Source organism: Mus musculus, chromosome 1 (assembly GCF_000001635.26).
Source record: "Mus musculus strain C57BL/6J chromosome 1, GRCm38.p6 C57BL/6J".
Classification (NCBI taxonomy): Eukaryota; Metazoa; Chordata; class Mammalia; order Rodentia; family Muridae; genus Mus; species Mus musculus.
This window is the reverse complement of record NC_000067.6, coordinates 60,000,492-60,026,137: the sequence shown is the minus strand read 5'-3', so window position 1 is coordinate 60,026,137 and position 25,646 is coordinate 60,000,492. Positions and strand designations below refer to the sequence as shown.

The following is a 25,646-nucleotide window of genomic DNA, read 5'->3' as shown; positions in this document are numbered from 1 at the left end:
GACTACTTTGCACATGTGGGGACAAGAGAAGACTGTGTTAGTTGTAATCTGTGTTTTAACACTAGGAGACCTTGCCACTGTCTCCACACGCCTTCCCACACAAGGGAAAATGTCTGTGGTACTTTATATGTTAGGTTATCTATGACATCTTACTGTAGAGTTGTCCATTACACAAATATTTGGGATCAGCCATGTATTTCCTTCCATATTTATACTATTTTCTTTTTTAACAATGTATTTACTTTTATTTTATACACTGGTATTTTCCCTGCATGTATGCTTGTGCAAGGCTAGCAGATCCCCTGGAACTGGAGTTCCAGACAGTTGTAAGCTGCCATGAGATGCTAGGAATTAAACCTGGGACCTCTGGAAAAGCAGCCAGTACTTATAACCACTGAGCCATCTCTCCAGCTCCTTACTATTTTTCATAAAGATTGAAAAAAAAGTGGGCTGGAGAGATGTCTCAGTGGTTAAGAGCACTGGCTGTTTTTCCAGAGGTCCTGAGTTCAATCCCCAGCAACCACACGGTAGCTCACAACCATCTGTAATGGGATCCGATGCCCTCTTTTGGTGTGTCTGAAGACAGCTACAGTGTACCCATATGCATAAAATAAATAAATCTTGAAAAAATTCTAAAAAAAAAAACAAATGCTAGGCTTGATGGATCATATATAATCCTAACACTTGAGCGGTGAAGGCAGGGGGATGAGCAGCTTAAGGCCATCCTGGGCTACCTAGCTAACTTAAGGCCATCCTGGGCTACATAAGACGCCCATCTCAAAAAAAGAAAGTAAAAATAAAATTCATTGTAAAAATAACATGTAGTAGTAGTAAATCTTGCAAGAACCTATGGGAAAAACAAACCATAATCGCCTCATGTTAATAGAAATATCTTTTGTATTATTTTGTAATCTTCCATATGCATTAGAAATTGATGTTTATTCTTTCTTTCTTTATCTTAGATGCATGAGTGTTTTGCCTTCATGTATGTTTTTGCACTACACATGTGCCATGCCTGAAGAAGCCAGAAAAGAACATCAGATCTCCTGGAGCTAGAGTTACAGATGGTGCTGGGAACTGAACCTAGGTCCTCTGGAAACGCAGTCTGTGTATGTGTGTGTGCACGTGCGTATGCTCTCGCGCGCGCGCGCGCGTGCGTGTGCGTGTGTGTGTGTGTGTGTGTGTGTGTGTGTGTGTGTGTGTGTGTTTCAACTCCTGAGCCATCTCTCCAGCACCTGAAATTTGAGTTTTAAATGGCCATAACCAGATACCAAATACAATTCAAGCACACCTAAACTTACCTGGGAAGTTGATTATTATTCCTCTACCAACCTTAGATTTGATTAAACATCAAAACTGAAGCATCTTGATGTTAAGAACTTAATAATCAGAGGGCCAGGCCTCGGTATAAAAATACCAGTGTCCTTTGAGCAGTATCATAGATGTTCGTTAGCATAAGACTTTGCAAAGGAGATCATATGGGAAATCATATGGGAAAGTTTAACATTATGTATGAAGAGTTATGACAGGTGTACATTTTCATCTTATGTGCCTAACTTATTTATTTATTTAATTTATTTTATGTATATGAGTACACTGTCACTCCCCTCAGATACACTAGAAGAGGGCGTCAGATCCCATTACAGATGGTTATGAGCCACCATGTGGTTGCTGGGATTTGAACTCAGGACCTCTGGAAGAGCAGTCAGTGCTCTTAACCACTGAGCCATCTTTCCAGCCCCCTGTGCTTAAGTTTTAAATAAGAGTCTACTGGATATTTTCTTAATTTTCTGTTGCTAATAAATCATAGTAGTAATGAAGAAAGGAAATTCCAAACAAAATAACCCAAAAGCAAGTTTTGCAATTTAAATTATTTTATTTATTTTCAAATAATTTTCTTTACTGTTTCCTTTTGGCAGTTCTGGATTGAGCCCATGCCTTCCTTATTGTCCACCTCATGCCCTCCCCTTTGCCCTCCCCCATGTGCTCTCCCATGCCCTCCCCCAGTTCTCACCCAGCTCTCCCCATGCCCTCCCTCAAGCTCTCCCCCATGCTATGGGTGTGCTCACCAACTAAGCACATTTTCAGCTCTCTTTCTCAAAAGCAGTTATATTCTTTTAAATCTTAACTTGTTTTTAAATGATATGTAAAAACATAAAATTGTACACATTAATGGAATAGAGGTTCTGGAGAGGTGGCTCAGCAGTTGAAAGTCCTGTCTGCTCTTCCAGGGGACCAAGGGACCATTCCCAGTTCTCCCATGGTAGCTCACAACTATTTGTAACTCAAGTCTCGGGATCAGACACCCTCTTCTGGCCTCCAGTAGCACAAGGCATGCACATGGTGTAGAGACATACCTACAGGCAAAACACATAAAAATAAGGATAAGTAAATCTTTTTTAGAAATGGAGTACTATGAAACTTTCAACTATGTGTAATCTTTAGTATATTTTATATATAATGTTTAGGTTAAACACATCTCAAACTTTGTCACTTCTTTATTGCAAAACCATTCAGAATCCTTGCCACTTTTTAAATTTTATAATATATTGTGATCATCCTGTTTCAAAACAGAACAAAAGAAAAATTACTATATCCTTCCATGTACTACTTTACACGTGGTATGTATGGCCACAATGTAGGTTAAAAATCTAATTAATTAATTAGATTTTTCAAGACAGGGTTTTTCTATGTAGCCCTAGCTGTCCTGGAACTCACCCTGCAAACCGGGCTGGCCTCCAACTTAGAGACCCACCTGCCTCTGCCTCCTGAATGCTGGGACTAACGGTGTGTGCCACCACTACTTGGGTCCAGTACATTTTTTTTTTTTTTTTGGTGGTGGGGGCGGCAGGTGGTTTTGAGACAGGGTTTCTCTGTGTAGCCCTGGACTCGCTCTGTAGACCAGGCTGGCCTTAAATTTGCAAAGATCCACCTGCCTCTGCCTCCTGAGTGCTGGGATTAAAGGTGTGTGCCACTATGCCTGGCCAGTACCTTATTTTTTATAGTAAACTTATTGGATTGTTTGGAATGACTTATATTAATAAAGTTATATTGAGCATCAACTGTTTCTAAAGTATTCTCTTGTCATGTGCCATTGGCAATATTTGATGTAATTTATTAATGGATATAACTTTGTAGTGTTGTGATAACTTGGGAGCTGAGAGGAGAACAGGTCCTGTAGATAGACTCCACACATTCGTACCTTTCTCTCCAGCATTCACAGGGAAATTTAAATGTGCTTTCTATGTCAGTAATATAACAGCCTGAAGTACATCCCATCACAGAAAATAGACATAATTAATGTTTAACCCATACATCACGGCCGTGCAAAGTGGACATAACCTATGAAGTATATCTAACATGCTTTATGCTAATAACTCATGAAATGTACCTAACATGCTTTATGCTAGTGTTCTGCTTTTGAAGTGCTTAAAGTTGTATTTGTTTATTGTTCTTTAAATTATCCTAATCAAATTTATCTTTCAAGGTTTTTCACTCCATCCAGGAGACATGCAATGAACTTGTGAAGATAGTTGAGAAATACCAGCTAAGACTCAACGGTATGGCACCCTAGATTCTGATCATTCCTATGCCAAATAAGTATTGGTGTGCATTTTTAAAAATGAATCATTTAATAAGAAAGCATTGGTTTATCAAATCATTTTATATGATTTTATTGCAAACTATGAAAATTTATAGTGACCTGTTTCCAAAATCCCCAGTGTCTATCTTTCCCTTCTGAGGTTCTTTAAATCATGTGACAACAATCACTTTCTACTCTCTGGTTTTCTTTGTAAGTCTTAAGATTTGCTTCCATCACTCAAAGCCTCTCTTGACCCCTGCAGACCCTACAATCAGTACCTCATTCCTTTCCTCTCTCACAGAAACAGTCGACAAAAGGTTGTCTGTGTGTCTGTGTGCTATGTAGGGACTTTATTCCTTTTTTTTTAGACAGTCTCACTGTGTAGCCGAGCTGGCCTGAGGTCTCCCTGCCTCCACCCTCCTGGGGTTACAGCAGAATAGCCCAGAGCAGGTCCTTTCTTTCTACTATGCCTTACACTCAGCACAACTGAGCCTTTGGTTTCTTTCTCCACTTCGATTATAGTAGAATATGGGGGGAAATATATGTATATATGTATGTATATGTATATGTATGTATATCTTGCAGGAGCCAATTCTTTCTTTCCATCATGTGCACTCTGGGGATTGAACTCAGGTCATCAGGCATAAATATATATATATATATATATATATATATATATATATATACACACATACATACATACATATACATACACACACACATACATACATACACACACACACACATATATATATATACACACATACATACACATATACATACACACACACATACACACACACACACACACACACACACACATATATATATATATATACAAACACACACACATACATACACATATACATACATACACACAGGTCATCAGGATGTGGCTGCCTCTCTGATTGCGTATCTTAAAATTCTTTAACTGAACTGTGTTAATTTCTTCACAACAAGCTCCCGCATCATATGATTCTTAACTTCCCTTAGGCTTTTGAGGTTTCCCTTAGGTTTAATGCGGCTTTTCCTTGACCCCATATCTAAATTTAAACTCCTTCTTTATACCTCCCCTGCACCCTTACAATGTATTTTATCTATTGCTTTTTTAACACCTAGAGTTTGTTTTTCTTTTTAACATTTATTACTTATTAGTTATCTTTTACTTAGGACTAGGGCATGCACATGCCAGGTCATCTTTGTGGAAGTCTGAGGACAACTTGCAGGAGACAATTCTTTCTTCCCATCATCTGGACTCTGGGGATTGAACTCAAGTCATCAGACTTGGTGGCAAGTGGGTGTGTTACCCACTGACCCACTGAGTTCTGGATCTGATAATGCAAGAATTGTTTTTGTTTACTTGTTTACCTCAAACCCTAAAAACAGTATGTAGCATGTATTCAGTAAACATTTGCTCGTTGTCTGTGTAGCGCCTCTCCCCTGTAACTCCAGCAGTCAGGAGGCTTGGGGAGGAGGCGGATCACTGAGTGGGAGGCTAGTGTGGGCCACAGTGTTACTGCCAGATCAGTCTGGGTTAAAGTCAAATCCTGACTCCAAAATCAATCAGTCAATCAATCAGTCAGTCAGTCAATCAATAAATGCTGTCTTCTGAAGCTGTAAGTCAAGCTTACCATTTATAATCAAAGCTCATATTGAAGAGGCATCATTAGGCAGGGATTTGTGTGTGTGTGTGTCTGTATGTGAATATGCCATAAATACTATGACATTGTTGAACTTACCACAACAAAATAAAAGATGATACGCAAAGCATGCATTGGAGTTAATTTAGAGTCATAACCAGAACTGTAGTTCGAATCAACCTGGAATCAAGCTATAGTAACTGGTAAAGGGAACTCTGTAGAGGGTTGTAGTTAGGTGGTTTATGGAGGGAGGAGAGATGAGGGGGGAAAAAAAAGAGATTTGGAGGCCAGGAAATGAGATTAAAGAAAGAAAACAGCGTGCATCCGTACAAGAATTTGTAACTAAGACTAAGAAGAGTGGGCTGGAGAGATGGCTCAGCGGTTAAGAACACTCACTGACTGCTCTTCCTAAGGTTCTGAGTTCGAATCCCAGCAACCACATGGTGGCTCACAACCATCTGTAACAAGATCTGACGCCCTCTTCTGGAGTGTCTAAAAGACAGCTACAGTGTACTTACATATAATAAATAAATAAATCTTTTTAAAAAAGAAAAAAGACTAAGAAGAGTAAAAAATAAAGGAAACTTGGGGCCAGATGACTAAGGGTCAAAAATACCTAGACGTGAAAGGCTGCCATGACCACTGACCATCATGGTCCATTGAAATGGAAATGTCTAGAAAGATTGGCAAGTTTGTGTGCCTTTAATTTTGTCTTTAGACTTTTTGGCATGCTCGTGGCATTTCAGACTAAGGAAGGGATTATATACGCAGGTCTCAGTGTGCACTTTCTCTTTAGGATGCGACATAAACACACGGTGTCTAGAGACTCGCATACTAATAGGTCTCCTGCTGCTATACTCTCAGGCAAATGATAGTTAGCTAAACAAATTATAGTTAGATAGATGGATAGATAGATGGGTTCGTGCAATGCTGCAAACTTTTGTAGCAGAGATTGAATGTGAGCTGTGTGAGCTCGCCATTCGCTGTGTCATGGAACAGTCTCAGACATCTTTATGGCATCAATTGGCCAGGGATGAGGCTGTCAGTGTGGGGTATTTGTTCATGCTGGCAGGTCCCATCACAAAAGCAGCACAGGTTGAGCCTCACCTGCCCTTTCAATATCACTAAAGGGAAGATTCGGTCCACTTTGTACCATGTTCCATGTTTCCAGAGAACCCTAAATCCTCACACAGAAATGATGACTTCTAATATTAAAGTTATGAGCCAAAGAAAATACATCTCTCTCAACTAACCAGAATATTAAATTACCATGACTCCTGAATGGAAACGAGCACATGACTGCTCCTGGGTATGGCTGAGAAGGTCTTTAATTACAGCTATGAGGGCACGCACAGCCAGAGGCATCTGGAAGAGTCCAGACTGAACCAAGCTTTAAGGGAGTGAGTACGGAAGACAAGAGAAGAGAGAGGGAAGAGGAGAGAGGGCAAAGGATGAAGGAAGGTCCAGAAGAGAAGAGCCAAGAGAGCAGGTAGCCAAAAGGGCTGAGAAGGAAAAGAAGCTGGAGGAGGGAATTAAAGCCCAGCCCCTGGGTTAGAGGCCTTGGGCAGGGGGAGGTGGGAGGAGGCGGGAGGAGGTGTCCAGCATCTGCTCTGATGGTAACAGGCACCTCAGCCGTTTGTTCTGATCACATTCTGAGGTGACATTGGAGCGTTGCTGCTGCTGCGGTTGCTGTTGCTGTGGACCAGGAAGGCCGAAATGTTGGTCAAAGGACAGGAAGGGGAGACAGGAGTGCAGGCTGGAGCATCTGTTTTTGCCCTCTGCCCAGAATCTGCTGGACCGCCTGCGGCTAGATGCAGGTTCTGAAAGCCCCTGAGGCTGGCCTGTTGCAGGTGGTTTAGGAGCGGTTCCCAGTCTTCAGGTGCCTGGAAATCTGCTGGTATAGATATAGACTAGGGACAGAAAGCAAAGTCAGGATGTGCTGCGGAAGGGCGTGCCAAGTGGGTCCATGCCAAAGCGTTCCCTCTGAGAAATCAAGCCATGAGACAAACCTAATATAGAGAAGGTTTATTGGGGAAAAGGAAAAGGGGGAGGAGAGGAGAGAGGGAGAGAGGAAGAAGGGATGAGGCCAGCTGGGGAAGGGGGGAAGGAAGAGGGACAGAGAATAGATGGAGGGAAGGAGAGAGGGAGGGAGGGAGGGAAAAAGAGAGAGAGAAGAAGAGAGGAGAGAGAGAGAAGGCAGAAGATGGGGAGGAGAGGGAGAGAGAGAAGCCTGAACAGTTCTTATATGCCTGGCTCCTGACCATCACCTGGCTGCTGCTAGGTAACTTAACTGTTGGGCAGAGCCTAGAAGAAATGCTAACAGGGTATGCAGTTGAAACTTTCAGGCCTATGGTCCTGGTAGTTGGGGGACAGGGAGCCCACCCTCAGGGGTAGACAGTAGGCATGGAAGTTTTGGTTGTAGATTGACAGGAGTACTTACCTAGAGTCATTTGAGCTATGAGAGGTAGATCTAAGTCTCATGACTCCCTAAAGCTTGCAAGAATATTTTAAGTTAATAAAAAGAGATAAAAGTTCTGGATATACTGGCATTACCACTGTTTGTAATCTGTATTGAAGTCTGCATTGCAGAAAAAGCAGTAGGCTCATGCCTTTGAGTCGTTAAAATTTGGGACCCAAACAAAACAATTATGGGTTAAAAGCATGAAGACTCTTCCTCTGTCCAGGGACTGGGTATATAGACAGACCAGTGGTGCTTTCAGCACAGTGAGAAGCACTGGCGAGTCTATTTACAAGATACCAAGGGAAATTTAACGTTTTGAGTTTATAACTATGCCAGCACTAGCAGTGCTTTTCCAGAGCTCGATCCCCCAGACGCATCCTCTCTGAGTCATGTTTGTTGCAGTGCGCCTCCCCATTGCTTCACGGTGCTCTGTGGCCTTGGTCACCTTGTGGGGACAACAGAGAGGACGGAGGGAAGAGGAGCTTACAAACACAGAGGGCTGGGCTGCACTGCTGCCTGGGTGCCCCAGGGCTCCCCTGTCAGCCTTTGCTGTCTTGCGTTTCCTTTTTAAATGGGTATATTTTATATTTTACAAAAGAGGCTGATGTAGCACTGCCTGCATTGCATGCTGGCTGTCTTTAGGATGTCTATTGCTGTGATCAGACGCCATGACCATGGCAACTCTTATAAAGGAAAATACTTAATTAGGGCTAGCTTACACTTCAGAGGTTAAATCCATTGTCATCATGGCTGGAAGCATGGTGGCATGCAGGCAGACATGGTGCTGGAGAGTAGTTGAGAGTTCTACATCTGGATGCACAGGCAGCAGAAAGAGATGATGAACCACTAGGCCTGGCTTGAGTTTTTGAGACCTTAAAGCCCACCCCCAGGGACACACTTCCTCCAACAGGGCCACACCTATTCCAACAATGCTAGACCCCCAGCAATGCCCCTCCCTGTGAGTCTATGGGACCATTTTCATTCAGACCAACACAGTTGCAATTCTGGGCCCCAGTCTGCACACTCCCTTGCAGCTGGACTTGTAGTGACAAATCTTTCACTTCATCTTCATTGCTTACTGTGACCCCTTCATTATCTTCAAACTAAAGACACGCCCTAACTTCTCTTTCAAATTTCATTGTCAAATTGCCACTGCTGGATGGACCTTTTGTCTTATCTCTGGTTTGTGGCTTAACTGTAGCTATTACCAAGTTGGCCACACCAGCAGGGGAAAGTCTACCCAGCCAACCCTTGATTCCTTCACAGTTTTGGTTCCTGTGACATCAACAGTTTATCACAGCTCCTACTGATAGACCCAGGAAATCCACACTTTCATTTTAGAGGATGCAGCATGTCCCACTGCCACATCTTGAGCATGGGGAAAACCCCTTTCCTTTTTCAACCTCTCTGTGGCTAAGGTAAAAGTGGGTGTGGCATTGGTATCATTTAAGGGTCCCTTTGAATAGAGTGGAGCTCTGAAGGTCTCTTCCTCCTATCTAGGCACTAGGTAGAGGACTAGATTGGTGTTTCTAAAATGGCTCTATAGTAAAAAAGCAATATTTTACTTTGTGGTTTGCTTCTAGTCTGACACTTTTATAAAGTATAATAAGAATCAATTCCAGGCTAGGCATGGTGATGCAAGCCTTTAACTCCAGAGCTCAGAAGACAAAGGCAGGTGGAGCTTTTAGTTCTAGAACAGCCTGGTCTATATAGTGAATTCTAGGACAGCCAGGCAGCCAGGGCTCTATAAAAAGACTCTGGAGAGAGGGGGTAGGTGGGGATGTGTATATTCTAGTGTTTGAGAGACTGAGGCAGGAAGTTCATAGCATAGATGCCAACCTGGGCTACACAGGGAGTCAAGGCTATCTGATACACACTAAGACACTGTCTCAGAAAACAAGCAAAGAAACCAAACCAAAACAAAAACCCTAAGCCAACTTGTGTGTGTGCGTGGGGCTTCACCCTTGTGGAGCACAGCATGTTCCAAGCTCCACTTCCTCTTAGCCAAGCCCTTCTGTTTTGTTTTGTTTTTAAATCTATGATAGATATGAAAGTAGTGAAATTAGTCAAACTCTCTTTGTTTTTCCTCAGTTTCTTCTCAACATCTGGCAGCACCCCTGGACTATTTCCTCAGGGCCCATGCTGGTCTTGGTACACCACACACAGTTTTTATGGTTTGACTCATTTTGGGTTTATCGGTTAACTGTCAGTTTTGCAGAAGAAAGTTCTGCTGACTCGGCATCTAAAGTGCCCAGAGCTAAACAGTGTGTTCCAGACTGTCAACGTCAGCCTCTGCCCAGCAGGTGGGCGAGAAACTCACACATGAGACTGTTTCTTCCCCTTGTGATTCTTTATTAAAAATTTAAATTACATGTGTGTGTGTGTGACTGTGTGTGTCTGTGTTTACCCACGTGCCACAGAACATGTGTGGAGGTCAGAGGACAACCTGGAGGGGTCAGTTCCCTCCTTGCACAAGTGGAACCCACTTGTTCCACTGAACTCAGGTGGTCAGGCTTGCTGGCAAACACCTTAACCTGTAGAGTCGTGTGTTCTGCCTGTTATGTTTTAAGCAAATGGTGAAATGAGAGAATTAACTAAACTTTCATTCTTTTCCCTAGTTATATCAGAGGAAGAAAATGAACTAGGACTCTTTTTAAAGTTTCAAGCAGAGCGGGATTCGACTCAAGCTGGCGAAATGATGGATGCTGCTGGCAAGGCCCTCTGTTCTTCAGCCAAGCAAAGGTTCAACACAGCTCTCTTCACCCTTGGATTGTAGTCATGTGACCCTCCTGATGTGTGCTAAGTTTGCAAAGAAAGGCTACTGCTGATTCCTTTTTTTTGTTTGTTTGGTTTTTGTTTTGTTTTGTTTTTCGAGACAGGGTTTCTCTGTGTAGTCCTGGCTGTCCTGGAACTCACTCTGTAGACCAGGCTGGCCTCGAACTCAGAAATCCGCCTGCCTCTGCCTCCCAAGTGCTGAGATTAAAGGCGTGTGCCACCAATGCCTGGCTTTTTTTTTGTTGTTGTTTTTTCTTTTCTTTTCTTTTTTGTGATTGCCAATTCTAATAAGGCAATGAAAGGTGTTTCAAGAGAAATGTGTTTAGGGATATACTTTTTATTCTAGTTAATCATTTGCATTCAAAAGAATTACATAAAAATTGGTGCTCTTGAATTCCTAAAAATAGCATTTTGGATTATATTTCTATTTCTCAAATGGTTTACTATAATAGAATTACAGAACAGCTAATATTTCAAATACGTGTTTGTATTTTTTCTGTGTTGGTGTTTTCCTCTATGAGGTTGACCAGAGGAGTCTGGCCTCATGTGTCTTAGCAGGTGTTCTGCCTCTGAGCTGCACCCTCCACTCACTCACTTTTGACATTATAGTATCTCTTATTTCATGGAAAAGTTACTTTTTAAATAGAGTTTTTTCTCTTTTTAGAAAGGTTACTATGTAGCCCAGGTTAACCTTGAACTCATAGATATTCACCTGCCTCTGCCTACCCATGTGCTGTAATTAAATGCGTGCACCACCATACCCAGCCTGATTTTCTTCTTTCTTAATTTGACACTTTCCACTTATTATTTCACAGTGTTTAGCATAAAGATATGGGTTATAAAGACTGCCATATATCTGTATGTAAATGTAGCTGAATCCTTGTATTACAGACAAAGTCAGAAAACTGACCTCCTCGGCCCTGTGATGGCTGGCCCAGGTGGCTTAATTCTGCAATGCCATATTAGTGCAGAAATCCTCCTTAAGGAGTAGAGCCAGACAGTCCAGGGCCCTCCCAAGCCTCCGTATCAAAACCAGCCTTAGCCCAGGGGGGGTTGAGTTGTGTTCCTTAAATATCTGTTTTTCTATCCTCATCTCAGCTGCCAAGAACTGCCCCCATCATTAGTTTTCCTAGTATTTTTATCAAATCTTTTGGGGGTTTTTTTGTTTGTTTTGGTTTGGTTTTTGGTTTTTTGAGACAGAATTTCTCTGTATAGCCCTGGCTGTCCTGGAACTCACTCTGTAGACCAAGCTGGCCTCAAACTCAGAAATCCGCCTGCCTCTGCCTCCCGAGTGCTGGGATCAAAGGCGTGTGCCACCACGCCTGGCTTATGAAATGTTTTGAACCCAAGTGTTCTCTATACTTGCCAACTGGATAATCTCTGTAAATTGTGTTGTGTTTTGGAGCACAGGTTCTGTGTTGCTTTAGAATTCTAACACCAGGTGTGCCTGGTGGGTTATTTTATATCTGGATCAACTTTAGATATTTATATATCTGTAGAAACATGTTCCCCAGTAACTCAGGGTCTGTTTTCTAAGTCTTCAAAGCGCGTCAGGAATTTCCTCCTTATGACTCAGCTCCACGATAAATACATGTTGCAATGTGTCTAGAATTTTGTTTATGGATGTACAATCCTCTGATCTTTACCCCCGCGCTATTAGATTGGCCTTGTGTACTCCCCTGTCTCGTCTTAAGCAAGAAGTGGCAACATTCAGTCAGAGGGCCATTTCTGACACCTTGGTGACCATTAACCGCATGGAGCGGGCCCGCACAGAGTACAGAGGAGCCCTGCTGTGGATGAAAGATGCATCGCAGGAACTTGACCCAGACACCTTCAAACAAATGGAAAAGTTCAGAAAAGTAAGAAATGTATCCTTTTCCTTTCTTTAGGTTGGTTTATGTCTTTTATGTATGTGAGCACTTTGCCTGCTTATCTGTCTATACTCCATAAGAGAGCATTGGATCGAATTATAGATGGTGGTAAGCTGCCATGTCCTTGTTGGGAATTGAGTTCAGGACCTCTGAAAGAGGAGCAGCCAGTGCTTTTACTGCTAAGTCATCTAAGATTGGATCTCACTGTATAGCCCAGGCTGGACAGGAGTGCACGTTCCTGCCTGGCTTCCTGAGAGCTGGGGTTACAGGTGCATGCCGCTGCACCCGGCTCTAGACTCTTCTTTTGAAAATTAGGTTTTCTTTTTGTAAAAAAATATTTATTTATTTTATGTATATGAGCACACTGTCACCATCTTCAGACACACCAGAAGAGCATCCAATCCCAATACAGATGATTGTGAGCCACCATGCAGTTGCTGGGAATTGAACTCAGGACCTCTGGAAGTGCAGTCAGTGCTCTTAACCACTGAGTCATCTCTCCAGCCCCCAAAATTACGTTTTAATATCACCTCTTGGTTGCTTGGATATTTCGGCAGATGCATTCTGAAGGGCACCTCACTCTCAGTCTTATCTTTTTTTTATCTCTTTCACAAGAGCTCTAATCATGTTTTAAATATTGTTTACCTACAATTTTGGAATTTATGTACAGATAGAAAATAGTTTATTGTAGTGGGAAAATATATAATTGCTGAAGTGAAAATGATTCTTAGTTCTAATGAAAAGTGGAGATTATTACATTTTTCATTTTGCTACAGTACTTATAAATATATTTTGTTAAATAAATTTATTATAAATTATATCCCCTATGGATGAAGATATAGCTCATTGGTAGAGTCCATACACACACACACACACACACACACACACACACACATATACACATACATATATACATGTATGTGTACTTTAAATTCACTATATATGCATATTAAAGTTCATTCAGGAATTCATTTCCTATATAAACCTATAATAAAGTCACAGTATTTAATGCTGATGGAGCCTCCCTTGTACCAGGCACTGCAAGTGACTTGCCTTGTATCTTAGTTCCGTTGTTGCTGTGATAAAACACCATACCAAAAGCAACGTAGGGAGGAAAGGGTATTTTCAGCCTTCAGTTCCATGGAACAGAGGAATCTGGATGGGAACTCAAGCAGAGAAGGACCCTGGAGGCAGGAGCTGAGCAGAGGCCACAGAGGAGTGCTGCCTGCCTCCTGCCTGCCTGCCTCCTGCCTGCCTTCTGCCTCCTGCCTCCTGCCTCCTGCCTGCCTGCCTGCCTGCCTGCCTGCCTGCCTGCCTGCCTGCCTGCCTGCCTGCCTGCCTGCCTGCCTCCTGCCTGCCTGCCTGCTGGTGGTTTGTTCTTTGTGGTGTGCTTAGTCTCTTTCTTACAGCACTTGAGACCATTAGCCCAGGTACTAAAATGGTGAGCAGTACCTTCACACACCAATCAAGAATATGCCCGACGGGCTCACCCCCAGCCCATCTGTGTGGGGTGGGTGGGGGCATTTTTCTCCCTTGAAGTTCCTTCTTCCAAAACGGTTCCAGTCGTGTCAAGGTGACATAAGACTATTGAGCAGAAGTCATTGATTACTCCCGGCAGCCCGGGGAACTTGGTGAATACCTGACCCGAGCCCTGTCCTAACCCCATTATAATCCTTGCTAGTAACATTTAGTCTGGAGAGTGGCTGGATGCCACCAAGAATCACAAGCGTCACCAAGGTCTGCATTTTCAAATGGTTGACTGTATATCACATGAGTTTCACTTCAGTGAAAACAAAACAAAAATACAGATTCCTGCCTGGCTGTGGTGGCCACACCTTTAATCCCAGCACCCAAGAGCCAGAGGCGGTGATCTCTGTGAGTTCGAGGACAGCCTGGTCTACAGAGCGAGAGTTTCAGGACAGCCAAGGCTACACAGAAAACCTCTATCTGGAAGGAAAAACAAAACAAAACAAAACAAAACAAAACACCAAAAAACCCAACCAGATTTCTATCCCGTTCCTTTCAGAATCCTGCAAGGTCTGGTCCCTCATCTCCACAGAGCCTTCTTCTTATTCCTGCTTCTTGTGCCCCCAGGGATCTGCTCTACCTGGCTCCTCCTCGGGAACCCTTCCCTGGTGGTGGACTGCTTACCCCGAGAGTCTTGGGGTAGCCTGGTCACCATCGTGCTGTCCAGCACAAACCTCCCGCTTGCCAGGGGCCTCCTGAGCACCGGATGGTCACTGAGTTCCCCTCACTTGTCTGTGTGTTTCCAAGCAGAGTTTCTCCTGTAATTGTGTCTTTCTCCTATCCCTCGCTACCTGACAATGATGACATGAACATTTGTTTGCCACAGTGTCTCAGTTCCTAGAATAGTGTTTCATAAACTAGACAACTTGTGAATATTAGTTAAGTCAATGCATGAGTAAACATCTTCAAAAGTCAGTATTTATATTATCCAATGACATTCATTAAGAAATAATTTATATACATATTCCTGAATGATTTAGAAATATTAATGTCTCCCAACATTTTACTATGGCTTCTTATTCTGCTAAAATGCTTATTACTTTTTATTACATTTTTAAACATTTTATTACATTTTACTTTTATTATAAAATGTAATTTTTATTTATTGTTTATGAGATACATACATACCACTAGAATATGCTCATCTTTAAATATTGTTTGTTTGTATGCTTGTTTGGTTGGTTGATTGATTTTGGAGACAGGGTTTCTCTGTGTAACCCTGGCAGTCCTAGAACTCACTCTGTAGACCAGGCTAGCCTTGAACTCAGAGAGCTCCCATGGCCTCTGCCTCCTGAGTGCTGGGATTAGAGGTGTGTGCCACCACTGCCTGGCCACACTTTGTGTGACATTCATTCCTTTATTGTGTGTGTGAGCACAGGCCATAGAATGCATGTGAATACAGAAGACAGCTTCTGTGCATTGGTTCTCACCTTTCACCCCGTGAGTCCCTAGGCTCAAGCCCAGGTCACCAGACCTGGTAGCAGGGACCTTTGCCCACCAAGTCATCTCCTCAGCCCTTTTTTTTCTTCTTCTTCTTCTTCTTCTTTTAGCTTAATGCTGTACATAATCCTAAACATTTCAGATATTTAACTGGAATACATTTTTTTTCTTCTCAACTATATGATTTTCATTTTTTATCTCTCACCCATGGGACAGCTATTGGAGTGGCAGTGAGCTGGCTCAGAGGGCAGAGGCACTCGCTACCAGCCTGATGATTTGATCTTCAGAACTCAAATAGTGGAAGGAGAGAACCTCCTCCCACAGGCTGTTCTCTGATGCACATACACACACACACACACACACACACACACACACACACACACACACACACTGCAGCATAAGTCAATGTTTTAAAAAAAGAAAGATATGAGAAAGACTCTCCTACACTTATCAAAAATAGCTAAGGTCTCCATCATTTACCACAAGATGACAATCACACAGAGAAGAGAAACTGTTGTGATTCCACGTGTATGAGAAAAATTTATTTCAGACCTACTAGATGTCCATCTTTGGTGTTGATAATAACTGACATTTTTGCGATTGCAGGTACAGAATCAAGTGAGAAACAGCAAAGATTCTTTTGACAAGTTAAAGAAGGATGTCTGCCAGAAAGTGGACTTGCTGGGAGCTAGTCGCTGCAATATGCTGTCTCACTCACTCACTACCTACCAGGTACCCCAGCCATGGTTAGCATGTCCTTGCAGTAAGGATGAGTGGTGAGAGTCCCTTTTGAAAGTTGTCTAACGGGTGCGAGAAAATTTAGATCATTGCTCAGCTTCCTTTGACTGCTGCAATTAACTGTTGAGGTTCTGACAGAGACCTGAAAGCTCTGACTGAAGAGACACTTAGAAATCATTGTCAGGCAGTGGTGGCACACACCTTTAATCCCAGCACTTGGGAGGCAGAGGCAGGCAGATTTCTGAGTTCAAGGCCAGCCTGGTCTACAGAGTGAGTTCCAGGACAGCCAGGGTTATACAGAGAAACCCTGTCTTGAAAACAAGCAAACAAGGATCTGCCTTGTAATTTCACACTTCTCTTGAGTCCTAGCACAGTGAAAGACTTAGGGACTTCAGAAAGTTGAAAGCTGGGTGTGGCTGCACACATCTTTAATCACAGCACGCAGGAGGCAGAGGCAGGTGGATCTCTGTGAGTTCGAGGTCAGCCTGGTCTACAAAGTGAGTTCCAGGACACTTAAGGCTATCCAGCAAAGTCCTACCTCAAACAAACAAACAAACAAACAAACAAACAAACAAACACCCAAACCAAACCAAAAGAGAAACAAACAAACAAAAATAGAAACAAAGGCTGGGGTGGTGAGAGAGTAACACTAAGCCTTGATACTTCTGATTACACATACTATGATTTGAAGCAGTTTACTACCTCTTGGCAGTGTGTGCTTCTCCCCCTGCCAAGCTGCTGCCTGTGCTGTCCACCCCTACCCTCTAAGTCTCACTGCCCTCAATCACATGTGAAAAGTGGACAGTGAGTGCTAGCTACTTACAAGCCATGATTGCAGACTCCACGGGCCTTTGTAAACAGCCAGTAGAAAGGGTTAGTGAAAGAAGGTGGTCACTCATTGCTGTCTTAAAAGAAAGAAAGAAAAGAAAGAAAGAAAAGAAAAGAAAAAAAGAAAAGAAAAAAAGAAAAGAAGAAAAGAAAAGAAAAGAAAAAAAGAAAAGAAAGAAAGAAGTGAAAAGAAAGTGAAAGAAGGTGGTCACTCATTGCTGTCTTAAAGCAATGTCCCTGATTCAGGTTGGCAATATTCGAGGAAAGATGTCCTTGAATGAGAAGGCAGTGTCAGGCTGGAGCCTAACAGCTGCGAGCTTGGCACTCCTCTTTCCCTCAGCTGTGAGCTTGGCACTCCTCTTTCCCCTCAGCCTCTGGCCTGGAGCAGGCATCTTGAAACAGCAGGAAAATCACACATTACCTCAGTTAGTTAAATAACACATAAAAAAAAAAAAAGACCTTATTTATTTTATATTTACACATGAGTACACTGTTGCTGTGGTCAGACACACCAGAAGAGGGCACTAGATCCCATTACAGATGGTTGTGAGCCACCATGTGGTTGCTGGGGATTGAACTCAGACCTCTGGAAGAGCAGTCAGTGCTCTTAACCTCTGAGCCATCTCTCCAGCCCTAAATAACATATTTCTAGGGCCAAGTCTTTGTTGAGACCTTAATAAAAGGCCAAATTTTCTCAAGTGAATAGATACTTATGGGCCAAGTAGAGTGGCACACACCTTTAATCCAGGCACTGCAGAGGCAGGTGGATTTCTCTGTGTTGAGGACATCCTGGTGTGTATAGCGAGTTCTAGGCCAGCCAAGGCTACATAGTAAGACCCTGCCTCACAAAGCAAAACAAAGCATAAGAAAAGAAACGTCTGGGCCAGCAAGACCTCAGCAGGGTGATGGTGCTCGCCCTCAAGCCTGGCGACCTGGAATTGACCCCTGGGACCCACATGGTGGCTTGAGAGACCCAATTCCCATGAGTTTGTCTCTGATCTCTATAGGCATTTCTTGACATGCATATACACACAAAGACATGCATCCACACATACTCCACACATAAAATTCCCTGTGTCCCTTCTGTAGAGCTTGGCATTTTCATGCCTCTGATGCCTGTGATTTTAGATTTCGAGGTATCGGTGGTATTGGTTTTCTTTCTCTTATATAAGCTATATGCATCCAGTGCTGGGTTCAGTCGGGCATGTGCACATACAGGCTCAGGGCTCTCGATAATGAAGAACTGTTCTTTCTGAGCCCCCGTGCTCAGACAGCGGGTCAGTTCCCACGCAGCGCAGCAGTGAGGAGTCGGCCCCAGTCAGGCCGCCGACGGGCAGAACAGGAGTGTTGTCTTTTCTGTTTCTGCAGAGAACACTGCTTGGGTTCTGGGAGAAAACAGCTCAGATGATGACCCAAATCCAAGAGGCCTGCGCTGGCTTTCATCCGTACGACTTCCTGGCTCTCAAGGTCTGTGTCTTGTGGGCTTTTGTGGGCTGAGGTGCCAGTGTGACAGGCAAGTGACAGGAAGCTCTGGGAATGGAGGCAGTGGCTCAGAATGGAAGAACTGAGCTCCTGCCTAGGACCCAAGGTTGGTTCCCAACCCCCGTGTTGGGTGACTCACAGCTCCCATAACCCCAGCTCTCGGGCCTAACAGCACACTCCTCTGGGCTCTGTGGCACCTGCACACACAGTTTAGTAATAAAAGATATGAAGTCCACAGATGTGGTTCCTGATACCCAGGTCTCACAGTGTGGCCCTGCCATGGAGGCCACGGTAGCTGCAGAGATGAACAGCATGAGGAGAGGCCCTTGTTCCGCGCATGTGCATATGAGATACGGAAGGGGGCTCAGTTCAATTACCGTTTCTCCATACACACGCCTTCTTCAACACGGTCCCACTGTGATAATCACCTCTTCGGTCCTGGTGGGCCAGCCTTAACTCACCATTCTTACCTCTGCTGCATGAAATGGTGGGGACAGAATTTTAAAGTCATCTTTTAAAAAATAAATTGAAGGGGGTGGGGGTGGGCGTGCACTCTTGCCCAGATGCCCACAGAGGTCAGAGGTGTCTGGTCTCTCTGGGGCTGGAGTCACAGGTGGTTGTGAGCTGCCTCATATGGGTACTGGGAATTGAACTTGGCTTCCCTGGAGAACAGGACATACTCTTAGCTGCTGAGTTAGCTCTTCAGTCTCCTTTTAAGTTTTTTCCTTTGTGAGACAGGGTCTCACTGTGGCCCTGCATGGCCTGGAACACTCTGAAGACCAGGCTGGCTTTGAACTGACATAGTGCTCAGAAAGGGATTAAGGCCACAAGCCTGCCCATCTCGCCCATCTTTTAAGTTATTTTATGAAATAACATCTTTCAGCCCAAAAGCTGCCCTTGATTAAAGTTATTTTTTCTATAAGAAATGCTTTAGTAAATAGTGTGTTATGTATTAGGCAAATTCGGTGCCTAATTTCCACTCAGAATCTAGGCAGAACATCTTTAGCTCGGGGATGAGGATTGCAGTACAGGCGGGGAATGCAGCGTGTTTCCTCTGGACCTGCCTCTAAGGCATGCCACAGTTATGTGTGGCTCCACAGGTGGCCAGGAGGACCTGTGTACCCGGGGCTCAGTGCAAAGGGCACACCCCACGTTCCCATGGTTTGCATTCTTGGAACTTTCTGTTTTATAGTGTCTAAAATTTTTATTCTCCTTTTGGTTGTAAAAAGAAATGTTTTTTAAAAAATCTACTTAACGTTAAGCCAGGTGTGGTGGCGCACACTTTTAATCCCAGCACTCAGGAGGCAGAGGCAGGTGGATTTCTGAGTTCGAGGCCAGCCTGGTCTACAGAGTGAGTTCCAGGACAGCCAGGGCTATACAGAGAAACCCTGTTTCAAAACAACCAAAACAAAACAAAACAAAAACAAAAAACAAAAACAAAAATCTACTTAACGTTAAATTTTGTATCCATAGCGACTACAAGACACTCCAGGAAATCTCACTGCAGACTGCACAGAGGGACAAACAGAAGGCAGTTGTCTCACTACAGACCTCAATAAGTAAGTAGGAAAGAGCTGCCTCTGGTGCTGTGGAATCCTGGATGCCATCCTGTGATGCACATGTAGATAGATAGTCATTGGCTCTCTCCTCTCCGGCTCAGCGAGTGTTTATACTATGTCATTTCCCCAAACAACACAAACATTTTTCCCTGCTATTAACATGGTAGGCAAAGGAGATGCCAAAAGGTCCAGTGAGCTGTGGTGACCACTGCAGGTTCTGTCCTAGGGAAGACTCTGCTTCCCACACAGGCCTGCTCCCTGGCTCCGCCCTGTTCTCTGCGGCTTCACTCCTGCCTTAAGCAAACTGGCTAAGGCAGCAACAACTGTGAGAGCCCAGGAGTAACAGAGACTCCTGAGTAGAAGGTGATCCAAGCATATTCTTTGTGGGGAATCCAAACTAAATGTGTGTATAAATTAAACTTGAATAAAGCTAAGTTGTTTAAAAATGTTATAGACGGGGCTGGGGAGATGACTCAGTGGTTAAAAGCACTGACTGCTCTTCCAGAGGTCCTGAGTTCCATTCCCAGCAACTACATGATGGTTCACAATCATCTGTGATCTGATGCCCTCTTCTGGTGTGTCTGAGAACAGCGACAGTGTATTTTTAAAATATTTTAAAAATCATATATGTATACTATCACTGGACATTTCATCCCAATCCTAAGTCTATTTAATCTGTAAGGATTTTTCGAGACAGGGTTTCTCTGTGTAGCCCTGGCTGTCCTGGAACTCACTCTGTAGACCAGACTGGCCTCGAACTCAGAAATCCACCTGCCTCTGCCTCCCAAGTGCTGGGATTAAAGGCGTGTGCCACCTCTGCCTAGCTGTAGTTATTTTTTAAAATGATACTGTATTGGTCTTTAGGTGTTTTTAAAGAAATATTAAACTAGCCTTCAATACTGACGATTATGAAGTCATGTCCAAGAATAATGGTTCAATCTCTGTTCAGTTCCTGTACCCCACTCTTTATTGAATAGGTATTCTAAAATACCATATTAGATGGATACCATAAATATCTGCAGTTGCCATATTAGATGGATACTATAAATATCTAAATCACCATATTAGATGAATACTATAAATATCTAAATTACCATATTGGATGGATACTACAAATGTCTACAATTACCGTTGGCTGGGGACATTATAAGCTCGACTGTCTTGCCTTCTTTGGCAAATATCACCTATACCACATTTTGTGTGGGATGTTCACCTCTCAGTTCTTATTTATGTGTTAAGTAAGTGCCATGCCTACCCTACAGTGTATGAAACTGATAAGAGTTTCAGGGCCAGAAGCATTTATTCATGATGTTTGTATAGTGTTCCAGTTTTTAGACTTTAAAAGAATTTTGGTATGTTTGCATAAACATTATGAGTTATCTTAGGGATGAATCCAAAACTAAACATGAAATTAATTTCTGTTTTTTTCTATATTTTTAACTGTTTAGGATAATTTTAATAAAGTTTTTAAAAAGCCCCAAAGTCTTTGGACAATACTCTAAACCATAGTAAAAGACAGGAAGAGTATTAGCTACACAGCTGAGAACAAAGACTCCAGACATTTCCACATGAGTCTACACTGTGTCCCCCTTCTTTTAGAAGTCCTTGCTGAAAGGAAGACATGGGCACAGAGGAAAGGAACTGGTGTGAGTCCGGTGTGTCCTATTTTGTGGCTGATGGAGATATTAGTCTAAATAGTGTGTATATAAAAACAAGTCTTGCTATGATAAAAGAAGTTCTTATTTGTGATAAAGAATTTCTGAATTTCAGATTTCCAAATTAGGAATATTCAACCTTGTATTTGGCCCAGTGCCTACAATCCTGACATAGTCCCTGAGTTAGTGTTTACAGAAATAAGGAGTCAAAAACAAGAATGAGGAGCTGGGCAGTGGTGTTGCAGCACTCAGGCAGAGGCAGAGGCAGAGGCAGAGGCAGAGAGGCAGAGAGGCAGAGAGGCAGAGAGGCAGAGAGGCAGAGAGAGAGGCAGAGAGGCAGAGAGGCAGAGAGGCAGAGAGGCAGAGAGGCAGAGAGAGAGGCAGAGAGGCAGAGAAGGAGGCAGAGAGGGAGGCAGAGAGGCAGAGGCAGAGAGGCAGGGGCAGAGGGGCAGGGGCAGAGGGGCAGGGGCAGAGGGGCAGGGGCAGAGGGGCAGGGGCAGAGGGGCAGGGGCAGAGGGGCAGGGGCAGGGGCAGAGGGGCAGGGGCAGAGGGGCAGGGGCAGAGGGGCAGGGGCAGAGGGGCAGGGGCAGGGGCAGGGGCAGACACTCAACTCTTCTGAGTTCAGTTCAGAGCAGCCAGCACAGAGAACCCTTGTCTTCAAAACAAAACCAAACCAACAACAACAAAACAAAACTAAAAGCAAGGGTTTTTATAGTCTGTGCAGATCTAGAGATAACACTGGTACAGATTTGATCGACCAGATAAGTATTTTATGTACCTCCAGAATTAAAATTTCAATTATATGAAACTGAGGGCTACGAACCTTGAATGTGCTTGATCCAAAATCTTTTTACTTTCTGGTTTTTACTTTAGGGTAGCTTTGTCTGAAGAGGAAGAGGAAGAGAGATTTGAAAGAGAACCAGGTAAGATGGTATATGTATTAAATTGAAATGGCCACATTTTTAATGTCAAAATGTTTTATCACAGTCATTCAGATGATTTAAATGTAAAAGACTGACTTAAATTGCATTTAAAATGTCACTTTTTAATTCCACTTTGTACAACTCAGGCATGTTCCTCCTTAATAGGATTGAGGCCTAACCAAGTTTCTTTTGTTATTATTATTATTATTATTGGTTTTTTGAGACAGGGTTTCTCTGTATAGTCCTGCCTGTCCTGGAACTCACTTTGTAGACCAGGCTGACCTTGAACTCAGAAATCCGCCTATCTCTGTCTCCCGAGTGCTAGGATTAAAGGCATGCGCCACCACCGCCAGGCTCCAAGTTTCTTTTAAGCCATATATAGTTGGGACTTTTAAAAAAATACATTCAGTCACAAGCCACTGACACTTAATGGAAGAATTTAGTCCACTTACACTTATTGATTATTGCTAGGCAGGGTCTTACTGCGGCTCATCCCTCCCACGTTTTGAGACAGGGTCTCTCTGTATATCTGACTGGCTGGAATTTGCTGTGTAGACCAGGCTAGCCTCAAACTCATCTATCAGCTGCCTCTTCCCCATGAGTGCTAGGATTAAAGGCATGGGCCAGCTCCACCTCCCTTGCTAATGATGCTCTTCAACTTTACAGTTCTCTGCTTACAGTTTTCCTCGGTGCCTGGATGGTTTTTCTTCAGTGTGCTTTCAGTCCTTTTTATTTTTGGTTTGTCAACTACAGGTGTTTGCTTTGTGGATTACCTTAAGACTCACCAAGAAAATAATCTGCCTATCAGATGCTTTTTTTGTAATCATAACAATTTAACACTGGTCACAAAGAATGAAAATAAAATGTGAAATTACCAAGTTCTGACAAACCTCCAGGAGCTGGAGAGCTGCTCAGCAGCTAAAGAGCAGTTTAGTGCTCCTGCAGAGGACCTGGGTTTGGTTCCCTGCACCTAACAGGGCAGCTCACAACTTGATATAACTCCAGCTCCAGGGACGAGACACACATATGGTGCATACTTATACACACACATGTATATATACATGTATTACTTATATATACATATGTGAATGTTTCACATACATTATATATATATGTTGTTACATGTATGTACATAATTCATAATTCACAGATATATAATTTCACTTTACTTTCATTCTTTGTGATCATTATTATGATTATAAAATAGCATCTTATAAACAAGGCTTTCTTATACATATATGTATATATAATATAGGCAATATATACATATATATTTATATATTCATGCATATGTATAATGTAGGCAAAACATTCATAAACATAGATTTAAATAAAATTTTTAAACCCTCTACATTTGCAGGGTCTCCTGCAGTCTAAACTGGCCTCAAACTATCTCTACACCCAAAGATGCCACTAAACCTAAGACCCTTCTTCCATTACCTCTGGAGAGCTGAGACTATAGACACGTGCTGTCATGCCTACTTCATGTGGCACTGGGCATTGAACTCATGGTCTTGCTCATGCTCAGAAAGACATTACCAACTCAGCTACACCCAGGCCCATTGTGAATATTTGATGTCTTTTTTTTTTTCTCTATGTAGACCAGGTTGGCCTACAACTCATAGGGATCCACCAGCCTCTGCTTCCTGAGTGCTGGAATCAAAGGTATGCACCTTTGTAGCCTTCAGGTTTTTGTTGATTTTGTTTTGTTTATTTGTGAAAGGTTTTCACTATTACATAGCTCTGGCTGTCTTGAAACTCACTCTGTATGTAGAGCAGCTAACCTTGAACTCCCAGAGATCTACCTGCTTCTGTCTCTCAGGTGCTGGGATTAAAGCTACATGCTACCACACCTGACTTTAGCTTTCATTTTTACTTTTTAAGAATTTACATTTATTTGTGTGGGAGTCTCTGCATGTGGGTGGATGCATGCAACAGTCCACATTTGGAGGTCAGAGGACAGTCTGTTACTTCCTTCTAATGTGTCCTCGGTATCAAATTCAGGTTGTCTGGTTGGGCAGCAAGTGCCACGACCTGCTGAGCCGCCTTGCTGGGCTCACTTCACACCTTTCTACATTGCCTTTTTCCTAACATAATTACTGACATGCAGTTACTTTTGCTTTTTCTTATGTTGTTATTTAGGCCATTACTAAAGACACGAATAGTTAATTGTATTGTGTTTACATTAGAGAATTCTAATATTACTCATGAGTTTTACCCCTTCTGGGTTATGTGTGCACAGTTTTTTCCTTACTAGCATCTCTTCTCTCTGTCTCTCTTTCTCTCTCCCTCCCTTCTCCCCCCCCCCCAATCTTTCCTGAGGCAGGGTATCTCTTTGTAGCTCTGGCTGTCCTAGAACTCACTCCATAGACTCAAGCTCAGGGACCCACCTGCCACTGCCTCCCGAGTGCTGGGATTAAAGATGTGCGTCTCTCTCCAGCCTAAGCATCTCTCTCCATTTGAAGAACTTGTAGCAGTTCTTGTAGGACGGGTCTGGTGGAGAGAAATTCCCCCCAACTTTGTCTTTACTTCTTTGTTTTGTTTTTAAGACAGCTTTTCTGGGTGTGGTTTTCTTGGCTACCACTTTCCTTGGATACTATGAGTACCTCATGCTACAATCTCTTGCCCTGTAAATGCTCTGCCCCAAGCAGAATTGGACAGCTTTATGTAAATTTGCCTTAGCAGGGGAGAGCTTACTGTATGTCTTATTCTTTTATGAGAGTGGCTGGTGTCCCTTGGCTCTCCTGCCTCCTCTACGCTTGGGAAGCCCTCAGTTACTGCTCAAGACCCCTCTGTACTACAATGACTAGATGATTTAATACTCTTCACATTTCTTGGGTTTTCCAGTTCTCATATTTTCTCCTTCAGTTGCCTGTCTTTGAGATGTTTTTTCTTATCTATAGATTGTGTTTTCACAGTGAAAGCCTTTGTTTGTGGCCGCCTGTCCAGAAAGTCAGCTTGTAATCTCTGAGCCTGTGGACATTCCCACTAGTTTAGCACTAGATGGCTCCCTACACTCAAGTTTGCCTCAGTTTTCCTGAAAGATAGTCCTCTGAATTCAAGTACCATGATGGACATGGTGACTTACACCTGAAATTTCAGCACTTAAAAGGCTGAGACAGTAGGGTTGCCACCAGTTTGAAGCTGTCCTGAGCTCAGTATGA

The 25,646-nt window shown here is 43.1% G+C and overlaps 1 protein-coding gene across 18 annotated transcripts in view; it reads left to right on the top strand.

The window, feature by feature from the left end:
- Ica1l (islet cell autoantigen 1-like) overlaps nucleotides 1-25,646 on the top strand; it is a 57,686-nt gene that overhangs the window by 17,344 nt on the left and 14,696 nt on the right. For 8 of the 18 annotated variants that reach the window (XM_030242896.1, XM_017312240.2, XM_011238597.3 and 5 more), the window contains exons 3-9: nucleotides 3,488-3,560; nucleotides 10,303-10,426; nucleotides 12,120-12,318; nucleotides 15,904-16,029; nucleotides 18,232-18,330; nucleotides 19,819-19,904; nucleotides 22,433-22,482. In XM_030242896.1, coding sequence (XP_030098756.1) covers nucleotides 3,488-3,560; nucleotides 10,303-10,426; nucleotides 12,120-12,318; nucleotides 15,904-16,029; nucleotides 18,232-18,330; nucleotides 19,819-19,904; nucleotides 22,433-22,482 — 757 coding nt within the window. Of the gene's footprint in view, nucleotides 1-3,487; nucleotides 3,561-4,753; nucleotides 5,359-8,540; nucleotides 9,103-10,302; nucleotides 10,427-12,119; nucleotides 12,319-15,903; nucleotides 16,030-18,231; nucleotides 18,331-19,818; nucleotides 19,905-22,432; nucleotides 22,483-25,646 lie in introns of those variants that run through there. The other 10 variants (XM_030242898.1, XM_017312257.2, XM_030242897.1 and 7 more) reach the window with 4 other exon arrangements.